Source organism: Sesamum indicum, linkage group LG6 (genome assembly GCF_026168435.1).
Source record: "Sesamum indicum cultivar Baizhima isolate 11 linkage group LG6, ASM2616843v1, whole genome shotgun sequence".
NCBI lineage: Eukaryota > Viridiplantae > Streptophyta > Magnoliopsida > Lamiales > Pedaliaceae > Sesamum > Sesamum indicum.
The window spans coordinates 22,266,904-22,280,889 of NC_142662.1; the positions used below are offsets into that span (position 1 = coordinate 22,266,904).

The following is a 13,986-nucleotide window of genomic DNA, read 5'->3' on the forward strand; positions in this document are numbered from 1 at the left end:
GAACATTCTATGATTTATTTTAATGTTATTATACAACAAAAAGAAATCTTGATAAAGATTTTATAACTTAATCAAACATTTTAAATTCATACATTTCCTTAGCTTTTTGAAGAAGAGAATTTTTGTGGGATTAAAGGTAAATATGACTAAAAATCAAGCTATAATTCACTTGAGACCCTCAAATTTTACCATTTTGATACATTACTCCCTAATAATAATAATTGGGTTTAATGCAATATACCATCGTGTAATACTATAAAGAAGTAGATTATTCCTCTATGAAAAAATAATAACAATTTATTCCCTGTATTTTTAACAAATGAAGCAATTTACCTCCTTAGATAGGAACGTAAATTGTTTCATTTTGAAAAACACAGGGGCGTAAATTGCTGCATTTTTAAAAATACAGGAAGAAAAATTGTTATTTTTTTTTCTTTTTTATAGGAGTTGATTATTTGCAATATCAAAAAAGGATTGCTTGCATTTTTTCTAATAATAATTTAAAAGAACTCATTCCATTAAATTTACGTATTGTTGTTACTATTTTTAGCTAAGTTTGTGTTGAAGTGATCGACGAACATGAATTAATTATGCTTCCCGAATGAGCAAATTAAAAAGGCATAATTACACCCCCCTCCTCTAAAATTCGATATAATTACACGTAGATCTGTTGTGATTTGAAAAATTATATTTAGTACCCTTGATGTTTGTTTCTATCTAACAAATAGGTCATTCCGTTAGTCAAAATTTACTGAATTTGTTAATATTAATAAAAAAAGTTGAATGAAAATTCATATTTACTCTTGATTGACTTATTACCAATTTATTGTAGGTCAAATAATTTTTTTAGACTAAACCTTTAAAACAGTGAAAATATACCTCCTCACATATATTAACGTCTAAAAATATATAAGGATAATTTGATCATAAAAAGTTCTATTTGACCTGCAATAAATCAGTAAAAAGTAAAAAAGAAAACGTAATATAGATTTTTATCCTCTTTTCTGTTAAAAACAGCAAATTCAGTAAATTTTGACTAATAGAAAGACTTATTTGTTAGACAGAAGCAAATTTTAGAAATACTATTTATAATTTTTCAAACTACAAGAGATCTACATATAATTATACTGAAACTCAGGAGAGATGAGTATAATTATCCCAATAAAATATGCGCCTCAAATCTTACTGTAGAAAGATCAATAAGACTAGAATTCGTTAGAACCATCCGAGAAAGGTCTTAGTGATAGTCATCCGATGTCAAAATGAGATGGGACATAAGGTGAAAATATTTAAACTTGTAAGAAATGTTGGGACATCAAAACTTCTACTAGGGGCATGGAATGTGGTTATTTATAAATTTTTTCTAATTATACAGTTTCACGTGAACCACAAATATGAAAAATTCGAATGGTCAAGATGACTCCATACATAATTGAGTTGTGAAGGTATCGGGCCCGGGATTGTAACGACCCGAACTCAAGGGTATTGATCCAAAACTGTCCACATTAATTTGAAGTTTGATACAAAAAATTGTATGTCTTTATACGACTTTTAGATTTCCTTAGCGTGATGAACTTAAGTGATATAGATAACATTAGAATTGCTATCCCTCAATTAATTATAATAGCGGACTTTAATTATTAATATCGACTCGATTCAAAATAAAATAAATAAAAAATTAAAAATGATGAAATAGGATACTCCAACTAATAACTCAAAGTAAATAATAAAGAAATTAACCCGACATATGATATGTTGTAGCATTTTGGGGAATTTCGATACGAATAGTGTTGGTTGCTTTATGAGAAACAAGCCCAGTGATCAGAATGACAACGATGGAAAATATATATGCCATGTTTTGATAGCTAAGCTAACAGTTCTAATTACCGACAGGAGCTTTTCATGTGAAAATTGAGGATGTTTGGCTCACTTTATAAGCTTTTTAAAATATTTGAGTGTTTTTAGATTTTATTAAATTATTTGGTATTTTTTTTCTCATAAAACTTGTAAGATTTCCAAATAAAATATTTTTAGGATCTATAAATTCTTTAAAAAAAAACTCAATCTATTTTTTAATAAATTATTTAATTTTGATGTTTTACGAGACCAAAATACTCTTATTATTTTGTTAGTATTCATTTTTACTTTTTATATAATTGATGGTTTTTGGCCCTAAGTAGAAATATTTACTACATGATTATTCATTCTAACATTTGGTGGTTATTTTTGTCATTATTATGATAGGAGCTTATTATGCAAAACGTTCTAACATCTTATTAGTTCGAACGTCTTATTATTCAAAGCTATTACAAGCATAATTACTTTAAAAATAAAATTTAATAATTTTAAATTTTCAAAAAGAGTACTTCTCCAAGCCTCTAGTCAAAAGCTTTCATCTGTAGAGGCGTCAAAAGCCCTCTTCCTTAGAGGCATGCAAGCCTAAATTAGGAGGCTCTTCTTTGTTGAAAAGCATAAGCTCTGTTTTGTGTAAGCACAAAAAGACTTGTCTTCCATACAGGCACAAAAAGACTTGTCTTCCATACAAGCACATAAACCCTTTTTCAGGCAGACATCTTATTGCTAATCTGGATAGGGCCTTGAGTCCTGCTCCGAGTAGGCACCCTCAAATAAGCATTCCTCTGTAGAGGCACACAATCTTTCCTCCATAGTGGCACACAAGCCTTGCTCCAAGAAGACACCTAAAGAAAAGCCCTTCTCCATACGACACAAAGTAAGCTCTTATTTCTTTAAATATGTTTATGCTACTTACAATTCATTGCAGGAATTCAAAATAATAATAAAAAAAAATACTCTCTCTTCTGGTTAGTTTTCTGCCTCGTGACATGTGGCAACTTTAGAGAGAAGCAACTTATAAACCCCAAAAAGCTTCGACTTTTGTTGGGAGAAGACGATTCCAACCGCCCCTCGAAAATTGTGATTCTTCAACTGTCAAGAGATAACCCTCCATTGAGTTCGGGACGGATCCCCCAACAGCTAAGGGCCCTCCACCGAATCTGATGGGGATTCAATATCATCTAACAATTTTGATATTATGTTTCCCAAGTTCGTGATTTTCACCAACCAACTTATCTTGTCCAACTATAAATATATAGAGAGCTCACCTGAGCGGGAAAAGATATATTTTTACACTTTGAGCCTACATACTCCAACTTTTACCTTCATGCTATCACTTTAACTGAAAAAATATCTGTGCTTTTGTACTTAAAATCTTTTTTTTTTTATATCAGTCTCTCATTTATACATGGAAAATAAGGAATAATACTCTCAATTCACTCATTTGCACTTCTTTTATCTTCTAGATTTTCTTTGCTACTTCTACTTCAAATGAATCAAATACCGCAATTTTTTGCTCGTATCATAATTAAATGATTAAGACGAAAAAAAAATTGTTGAGTATACTAGCCCTATTTGATAATAGAACGGTGTTACTAATATCTTTTTGTATTAGCCCACTTTTACATGAATCTTTTTATATTTCAAGAAAAAATTGTAGGATATAAATTCAAATAAATATATATATATATATATTATATAAAAAAATTGAATGATTCCAACTCCAACCATTAATATAAGTCAGAATATGCCACCAAATTATCAATTAGTCATTTATGAACTTTTCAGAAAAGACTAAGGATATTTTAGTTTAGTTCTATTATATATATAAATATTTGTCGCATTTTACATGAATTATAATTTATTTTATTATTTTTTTATTATATTGATCATGATGTACTATTCAATTATTAGACTTAAGCATATAATTATTAATTAAAAGCAATAGGCATTGAGTAACCCAAATAGATTACAATTATTAAAATATTGGGAAATTGCAGCCATACATAGAGTAGAAATAGAAGCGAAAAGCGTCACGTGCAGGGAGAGCTGTGAGTTGGTCCAGACCAGAGGTGAGAGAGAGAGAGAGTGTCGTCTCATCATGTTACCATTTTCCTTTTCTGTTGCATATAATTGTCATTTTCGGTGTCTGCCAACACAAACTCCTACATCAATTAGCTGTCCTTTTGGATTTACATACTCCCCCACACCCTCTCTTCTTCACACTTTGCTTTCCCTCTCCCGCATTCACACCCCAAAAATCCATCGGGTTCGACTCGATTAACCGAGAATTGAACAACCCTAAACATAATGACGCCCTACATTTTTCACTTCCCTAACTCAAACCATGTTCTTGTAACAAAATTCTCATCCATTATTTTCTTTTTTACTTATTCGTAATGTGACAACATTTATATGTAATTCGATACGCCAAGATTTTCAAAACATGATTCACGTCATCAACATTAATAACACAACATCAGCATCAACCAAGAACATAAATCAAGGAAGATGAGACGGACGAACCAAAAGTATGATTACACAAATACCCCTAAAAATGGTCGTTGATTATAACAATAACGAGTGAGAAATCAAGCATTATGGTCAATTCAGACTACTTTTCTTAATTATACAAGTCTATAAATAGGGAACTAGAGACATTGTAAAGTAGTAGAGCCTTGCTTCCACCGAGACCTCAACCAAAAGGCAGTAATAGTTTGTATAATAATATTGACATTTTTTTAGAGTGTACGTATAATTATACAAAAGGTGGGTAATTTGTGTAAAAAGAGCATAGTTTAGGGGTGTAATGTAATTATTCCTAAAAAAATGTCAAACATATATAATTTTCTTTAATTCAACTTCTCCCAAGAACTGCCTAAAATTCCAAGAATTTAAGATACTTGTTTATGGATATTTTTCTATTTCTATCTATTTAATTATTGGAATTTCTAAATTAGTTCATATATTAAATTCATTTTTACAATTAGAACAGAAGAAAAAACGAGAAATTATTGTAATGAAAATTGCAGCAGGGAACCTGAATCTTGGCTTCCATGTTACCCTTTTTCCCATCCATAAAAATTTCCAGACAAATTATCATCAACTTCAATCAAGCAATACAAACCAAGATTGGAAAGAATCGAATTGAATGGAATTTTGCGACGCAAATCCGAAGCAAAATGCAGTTTTTACCACAAATTTTCACCGGCGGAGGCTACGGCACGAATTCGTTCTCCAGCAACGGCCGCGTCCGCGTTTCCAACGCCACCGGCGCCTTCGTTTGCCCCACCGTCGTCATCGGCAGCGGCACCCCCAACTCCGACGCGTTTTCCATCCGCCGTATCTTTTTCCGGTGCCTGCATTTCTTTACATAAGCAAACACCACGGCCAAGATTACCAGCAACGCCGCTCCTCCAATTACAGAACTAGGGATTATCCACACTCGCTTGTTGCTCCCCTTTCCGCCACCGGTGCTGGTGGTGCCGCCTCCGGGCCCACCACCCCCGCCGCCGCCGCTGGGAGCGGGCGCCGGAGCGACTAGTGACTCCACCACGATTGAGAAGTGACCTTGGTTAGTTGTCAAACAGGTATTACCGTTAACTACATTGTCGAATCCCACAGAACCATCTAAACCAAAATACGCGCACATCGGCGAGATCCGACCCGGCGGCCGTTGCAATTCCCGGAACGTAATCGAAATGGGGTCGCCGGCGGCCCGGACGTCAAGCTCTGATAACTTCGTGGCGAATAAATCAGTGGCATCGTACGCTAACAGGCCTAGAACTGGTGCTAGAAATGTGTAGCCAGGCAAGGGGTAGTATAAGGACGACCAGTTACCCAAGTTGTGGTACACCAAAACAAGCCTCTCCACGTAGGGCTGCTCAACCACACCGGCGGGGATATGAAATTCTTTGTAGCTGGGAACCCCTCGCCGCCGCAGACTGCCGCTCCTCAGCCGCAGGGCCGCCACTCCAATACCCGTCAAGTTGGCGGGCACTTGTCCGTCGTAGACAACGCCGGTTCTTGGCCTGACAAACGCCCTGAAAGCATAGTCTTGAAGCAGAGAATCAAGTTCTCTTGCGGAGAGCTCTCTACTTGTTTGAGAAATTGCCCCTTGGAAGCACAGAATTAAGCAGAGAAATGGAAGGAGCATTGAGAAACAATACAGGATCCGAAGAACCCTTTGAAATCAGAAACTAAACACACCACCGCGAAGAGCAAGTAAACAAGAATCGCCACTTCTGCAACAACTGAGAAAAGATGGAGGAACAGCAATGGCCATAGCCCTTTTCTTGAAAATCCAGAGTGAAAATCTATCTACAGATTTACAGCAAATGTGGATCCAAAACTATCCATACATACGATGATTTGTGGGAGGAGAAAAAGGGATTTGTCTTTTGTATTTTCAGGTCAAGAATTAAGGCAAGAAAATCACTTTCAAAGCAAGAATTCCTTTTTCTCCCCAAGTGAGAAGGGATGAAATTAGGATTTGCAGAAGGGGAAGTACAATACACAACTGGAAAGGAAAATAAAGGAGGGTATTGGCAGTCCTGAATTTGATATTGGCACTCCAGGCTCCCTTTAATTCTTTGGCAGTTGACCACTTTGCCCCTCCAAATATTTAATCATTTATTTGATATATTTTTGTTGAATAAATATGGTTCTCATGCATTCTCATCATTGGATTCTCCAGCCTCCCACAGAAAAAGCACAACTCCAGAATCCCTCTTTTTCTTATGCTTCCTTTATGCTTTTTGCCAAATTCCTTTTTTTGCTTTTGTTGTTTTCTCATATAATATTACTGAATTAGTTGTGATGGAGCTATATAAAATGTAGGATAATGTCTAACTTGGGGGAGAGAAAGTTAAAGTTGTGAACATTGCATATCAAGTTTTTTAAGTCGATGAAGCCAAATTTAGTAGGTAAATTTGGGTTCGAATTCAGCAAACATGTAGAGTGTTATTTTATTTTAATACTAATTTTTCTACTTTGATAGTAATTGTTAATTAATTTATTATAGATATTTAATGTTATCAGTAATTAAAATTATGATATAATTATGATGTGGAGGACGTTGATCTTGCATCCTGTGTTTAAATTTGAGATGTTATATTTATATATAATATAGATTCTTCTTTGTAAGTTCTTGGTAAATAAACTACAAAGAAAAATGAAAAAAGAAAGAAAATAAATACAATATACTTCTAGTTATTATTGAAGGGTAATTTGGTCTTAAGAAAATTAATGTAGATAGTGCTTTAAGGGGTCATTTTATCAATTCCTCCTCTTAACACAAAAAACAAAAGTGAAAATGGGAGTGGCATTATCAAATATGTAATTGGAAGTATCAATTCCTGAGAATAAATGGGGAGCAACTAACCCACACAGCTGTGCTGCGACAGGGCAGATTCCACCGCTGGTGTAAATTACTACAAGGAGAACATCCAATGATTCGGCGACACGTCATCTGAGGATTATTAGAACATAAAAGAACAAAAGAGGGACCAGCGGTGTTGGTAGTAGAGTAGTAAGTTCGTAGTGTGGGGAAATCTGCAGACTTCGATCTCCAGAAAACCAAAAGTGAATGCACTCTATTTTGACTATTGTTTCTACATATCCCATCTCTAATTACTTATATATATATATACACACTTATAAATTACACTTTAATACAATTCTGGTCCCAATAAATATAAATAAATCGACAGTCATTTGATTTCGTCCCAATACATATAAATAAGTCGACAGTCATCTGATCAGAAGTGATTCATCCCAATACATATAAATAAGTCGGCAGTTATCTGATCACAAGTGATTCGTACTTACCAACTGTATTCATAAGTGCAACACAATCGTTGGCGCACCGATAAATTAAATCAAGCTTCTAGCCATCTGATTGGAAGTGACTCTTCTTTATAGGTCAAGTCGATAAATGTTGGACCCTGGACTTGAATTGCAAAGGACTCAAAAGCATTCGAGATATTGTCAAACAAGTCAACGCTAAGATGTACTTTTTTGAATATTTGCCTGGTTAATGTGCTCTTATAATTTCAAGGTAATTATTTATTGATATTTCAATCAAAATATGTCAAATTCTCTATACAAGGGAATAGATAGATGAGTATTTTTGTTTTGTTTTTTTTTTTAAATAAAATAAACAGTAATTATTTTATATTTTTGCATAATAACTTGGTTGACTTTTTTCAAATAGAGGGTAGAATTTCAAGCAGAAACACCCTCTGCATTTCACTATTTCTAATACGAGTAACAAAGGTAAGAATGGTACACTAATCATTTGAATTCAACTATACTTTCCACATTATTTCCTGTTGAATCACAAGAGTGAAAATAACATAAATAAACATTCTTTTTATATTTTTATTCACTTTTGAATATCACGGTCATAAAATATTTGTTCTTACGATGAGCATTGAATCGATCCTGTCCTCCGTGACCACGATACGAAACGGGGAAAAACAGCAGGCTGTTACCAGTTTCGATCCCAGTTTTTATACAAATCTGCTGCATTAAGTGGATGATAAGCTCACATCAAGCGCAGACTCATTCACAACTTAGAGCTTGCACATGCAGAGATGTATCTAAAGAGTTGCAGTCATGAAGATGGAGATGTACATCAACTTACCTTTCCAACAGCAACGGTCCCGCCTTCTCTAGTTCGGTCTCATTGTAAGAAATGACAAATGTGTAGCACAAGCAAGCAATTATTTCCGTTGTCGTTGCACAAGATCAAGCGATGTAGTTCTGTAATTAATATGCAGCTTTCTTTCAGCAATTTCATCGGTGTTATAGGGGTGTTTGCAATAACTTCTACTTTTTATAGTGGAAATAAGCTGTTATGATAGAAATAAGTTGTAAGTTATGCAGTTTTTATCGGGAGTGTTTGTAAACAAAAGTTAAAGTGGATAATATTTCTAATGTTACCAATAAGTTGCAAAAGTTGGAACATAGGCGCTTATAATTTTTAGCTTAAATTAGGTTAATTTAAACAATTCCCTGTAAATCATAACTACTATTTCAACTTACTTTCGGCTTATTCTCAGCTTATAACTGATATGTGCTTATTTTAAGTAATTGCAAACACCCCCGTGAAGAAGCACAAGATAAGTTTACAGCGAGACAGCAACAGTGGACAGATGCCAACTTCACAAACAGAATAGTAAGTGATACAGATAGAACTCAAACCTTTCCTTAATGGAACGAAAATCCACTTAATGTCGTCTAACGTATTCTGCTGGTATTTGGGCCCTTATGATCACTGTGTTGACCTGTGGTGAGATGGTGGTGCTCGACAATCTCTCTCAGGAAATGCTTCTACTGTGCATGGACCGAGTTCTCTTTGCAAGTCGATCGTTCTTAGCCAAAAGAGACTCAAGCTGAAGGCTTGTCTGATATGCATATAATGCACATGACTAGTTAAATATGTATTTACCAAGTAAGTGGGAAAACAGATCTACAGTTGAATACTGTGATGAGACACGAACAATTTGCACATATATTTGAAATTATAGCACAACTCGGACAAATTTGTACACAAATTTGCCTAGCCAAAGTATGTTGATAAGTTGAAGATACGTTAAAATTGAATTAGGTTATGTTTATCCAAGTCGTCAGTCTGTAGAATTGCCCGAGTCTTCTAGGCGTAACATTCAACATAAGATTTACAGGGTTCGTAAGGTAAATCAGTTCTGGAGTAGTTTAGTTATTCTAAGTTCATATCTTGTTTTCTAGCTGTTGAAACGATTGCGTTTGAGAAATTCTGAGAAGTTTCCCAAAAATCATAAGTATTTCAATGCACAACATATGGCACATCAAACATTTGATATTTTCTGATACCTCCCAAACCGGAGATATCCAGCTAATCTTGGTGATGATTTAAGATACCACCATACTTAAATTCGGGAAACATAAAGATGAACATAAATGTAATGCAACTCATAACTAAAATAGGCATTGGCAGTATAAATCTGATGTAAATGCTGCTAAAAATGGACAGCAAAGACCAGTGATAATGAAAGACATAAACCACGACGACTCAGATTTTTCACCTTCATTTGTAAGTGTTAGAACAGTAAACAAAAGTCTGATGCATTTTTTCTTTTGGGAGAGAGTGATTAGATTACTCACCAAATCATCATTGTCAGGGTTGTCTCCAGTTTCACAGCTCTCTCTGAGGATGTTGTGTTCTTCCAGCTGAGCCAGTCGCTTCTTCACAAAATCCAGGTCAGCTTTCACTGTCTTTAGCTCTCTCAGTAAAGAAGTTTTACTTCAGTAGCCATTGCCATCAGAAACAAGGTCTAGAACAGATGACTATCATGCAATTGAAAAATATGATGAAAATTCTAGTTTCCGAAGAACGAGCTATGCAGCTACATCTGGAATATGATAGCTCAAATGCTTTCTCTACCAAGAGCAACTGGTCAGATCTTTACATTACCACCAAAGCATATACTCTCATGACGTTTAACTAACATAAAAGAAGCCCTACCCTAATTTTTTGCGACGATGATAATTACCTAATTCTCAATGTTGAGTTAACAGAAAATCTAGCAGGACTGGGTTCCAATAAACCAAAACCAATTACAGAACCAATAAATAATGTGATTAATGTACTGACAAATAACGATTTATACGATAAATATACTAAATTTTTCATATAATTAACTAAACCAGACAAAAGAAAGAAGTGTTTAGTCTAACATAACTAAGAAAAGAGGAAAAATATAAACCCAAATTAATTGAGTTTGTAGATTGATGAAAAGTTCTTGTCATACAGCTGAGAGGAAATACGAAAAGAAAATAAAATGAATTCAAGTGCACTACAATCTCAAACTTTTTTCGTTCAGTCAGAACCTCATCTTGTGTTTGTTCCCGGTTTGTACATATTTGTCTTTTTGCTGTCTGCCAACACAAACTTGTACATCTAATACCCATTGCTTGGATTTACATGCTCTCATGGTTTGCTTCCATATTGCAACTTTTAGATTCACCAAGACACATCAAAACAAACTTTAATTGTGGCAATGCCAGTTATTGGGAGCACACTTTCCACTTTACAAACTTGTCAAAAATGTTCGCCAAATCAATACACCTATCACTAAATTATTTCATGTACATTTAGATAACCACAAGGAGATATACATGTATATATGCTTATCATTGCACACATTTAATATTATATATAGTTATCTCAATTATTTATCATTAATGTGACAACACTAACATATAATAATACAAGTACATTGCATGAAAAACACATACAAAACATACATCAAGTCCTCAAGTACTATTCTTCAAAATTTCCCTCAAACCAAAGGAAATGCATCTAAAATTGCCTAAAAGTACCAAGTTTTTCAGCATATTGAGTTCAAATCTGGCAAACTGTGTGGATATTTATCTATTTCTATATAGTTTGTTATTGAGATAGTTGGGAATTGAACATTATTCTTTATAATCAAACATGAATCTACAGTCAGTTAATATGTGATGCAATGATATAGATAATTTTATCTTTAGAGTTAAAAAATAAAAAAAATATTATTGTAAAAAGTTGCGCCATGGAATTTCCAGAAAACCATCTAAATAAATAATCATCAGTTCAGTCAAGTAACCAAGATCAAGACTCGATCCCCAATAGGAAATAATTGAATTTAATGGAATATACAATGGGAAACCAAGAAAATGCAATTTTCCACTCACTTTCAGAAGCAAAAGGCTAAGGCACATATTCGTTCTCTAACAAAGGCCTAGTCCTTGTCTGCAATGCCACAGGCACCTTCGTGAACCTGACCACTGTCATTGGCAATGGCACGCCCAACTCTGCAGCATCTTCCATTCGTCGTATCTTTTTCCGATGCCTACATCTTTTTACATAAGCAAATATCACGGCTAAGAGTACCAACAATGCTGCTCCTCCTACCACAGAGCAACCAATTATCCACATTCTCTTGCTCCTCCCCTTTCCGCCACCAATGCTAGTCTCTCCACCACCAGTACCGCCTCTGCTGCCTCCCCTACCTCTAGGAGCAGGTGGTGGAGCAGCTAATGACTCCACCACGACAGAGAAGTGGCCTTGGTTAGTTGTCAAACATGTGTTTCCCTTAACCACACTTTTAAATTGTACAGAACCATTGAAACCAAAATATGCACACATAGCTCGCATCAGGCTATGCCCTGATTGCACGCCGGGGAACGAAATAGAAATGGGTTCTCCTAAAGCCTGAATGTCGAGCTCTGGTAAATTTGTGGCGGACAAATCAGCAGCATCATATGCCAAGAGGCCTAAAACCGGTGCTAGAAATGTGTAGCCAGGCAAGGGATAGTATAAGGATGACCAATTACCCAAGTTGTGGTACACCAAAACAAGCCTCTCCACATAAGGCTGCTCAACTACACCAGCTGGGATATGAAATTCTTTGTAGCTGACCCCTCGCAGCCATAGGCTGCCACTCCTCAGCCTCAGCGCCGCCACTCCGATCCCTGTCAAGTTAGAGGGCACTTTCCCATCGTAGACAATGCCAGTTTTTGGCCGAACTAAACCCCTAAATGCATAGTCTTGTAGCAGAGAATCAAGTTCTCGTGCGGAGAGCGCTCTACTTGTTTGAGAAATCACCCCATGGAAGCAGAGAATCACGCAGAGATACGGAAGGAGCATTTGAGAAATAATCCCAGATCCAAAAACCCTTCTGAAATCAGAAACTAAACAGCAATGCGACAAGAAATGAAACAAGAATTCCTCTCTTCAGCAACTGAACACAAAGTAGGGCGAAAGTAACGCCCGCAGCCCTTTTCCTCGGAACTATCTATCCAAAGATTTACAGCAAATGTGGATCCGAAACCATCCATACAAAAAAGCTTCTTGGAGAATAAAAGGGGATTCTTTCATATGAAGAATCAAGGCAAGAACTTCAAAGGATGAAATCGGGAAAATGCAGCAGCAAAGTATAATAAATGGGGAGCAACGAACCACACAGCTGTGGGTGTAAATTGCCAAGAAAGCATCCAATCATGGCGACATGTCAGCTAAAGATTAGACCATAAAAGAACAAAAAGAGGGACCAGTGGTAGCAGTAGTAGTGTTGGGAAATCAGCAAACTCCAATCTCCAGAAGTAAATACACTGTCTCAGAGTCCTGAGTTTGATGGCCTTCTTCTCAGGGATGGTATTTTGACTGTTCTTAGAAAATATGCCAACTCTGTGCTATTTATTGGACTTGAATGAATGACAAAGGGTTGAATTAGAAAGATCTGCTCTGCTCAACATAGATATGGTAGCTCAGGTGTAAGTGTAACTCACTATGTTTTTTCATAATATCTTTCTTTCTTCCTTTTGTTTACACAAAATATATCTTATGGACCCCAATTTATTTGAATTAGAGTTAATAATAAATCAAATCGAGTTGAATGCATAATTGGTCATACTTGTTTTGAATTGTTTTGAGCTTGAAAAAATTGTACGAGTACTTGATTTGATTTTTGATATAATTGAACTTGAACGGGCTTTAATCAAATCGATTATAAGCCAAGATGAAGTAGTTCGATATTTGTTTCGTGTGTGCAAGTAAAAAGATCGATTGCAAACAACTCACGTACAATATCAACTTCAACACTATGTCCATGCAATGCGCCAAATTCTATCTACGACAAGCAGAGAATTGAAAATCCTATATTTCAAGTACATTTTGTTATTTTCATGTTGATCGAACAAACTTGAAAACATACTAATTCAAAATTTGGTTTGTTAAATTGAACGAATCAAATCAAAACGAGCTTTTCTATTGATTGATTCAAATCAAATATTAAATAATTTGATTTATTTTTCAGCCTAACTTGAATATGAATTTCTTGCTAGAAGAACTAAGCTGATAAATACATTAAATGTGCGATTTATGTAGACTTTACATCTTTGGGGGACCGTCACAAATTGAATATTTCCCTATATAAGGAAGGTTGTTATATTAATTATGATCCCTTGCATTTTCGTCCATTGGAAAACATAAAAGAGAGAGAGAATAAAAAAAGATATGACTTGATTGGACTAGATTCACTTTATTATTTTAATTTAAAATGTTATATGTTATATTTCATTCATATGCTTGATTGATTATTTTAA

General features: G+C 35.0%; 2 protein-coding genes across 2 annotated transcripts; both read right to left on the reverse strand.

Annotated features, from left to right (window-relative positions):
* Positions 1–4,890: 4,890 nt before the first annotated feature.
* LOC105163839 (uncharacterized) lies at positions 4,891–6,374 on the reverse strand. The gene has a single exon (XM_088881139.1). The coding sequence runs from the start codon at positions 6,008–6,010 to the stop codon at positions 5,072–5,074; it is 939 nt and encodes a 312-aa protein (XP_088737265.1). The 5' UTR covers positions 6,011–6,374; the 3' UTR covers positions 4,891–5,071.
* Positions 6,375–11,498: 5,124 nt separating this feature from the next.
* LOC105163838 (uncharacterized) lies at positions 11,499–13,131 on the reverse strand. The gene has a single exon (XM_011082329.3). It carries the CDS (start codon positions 12,527–12,529, stop codon positions 11,591–11,593), a length of 939 nt encoding a protein of 312 aa, XP_011080631.1. The 5' UTR covers positions 12,530–13,131; the 3' UTR covers positions 11,499–11,590.
* Positions 13,132–13,986: the final 855 nt, after the last annotated feature.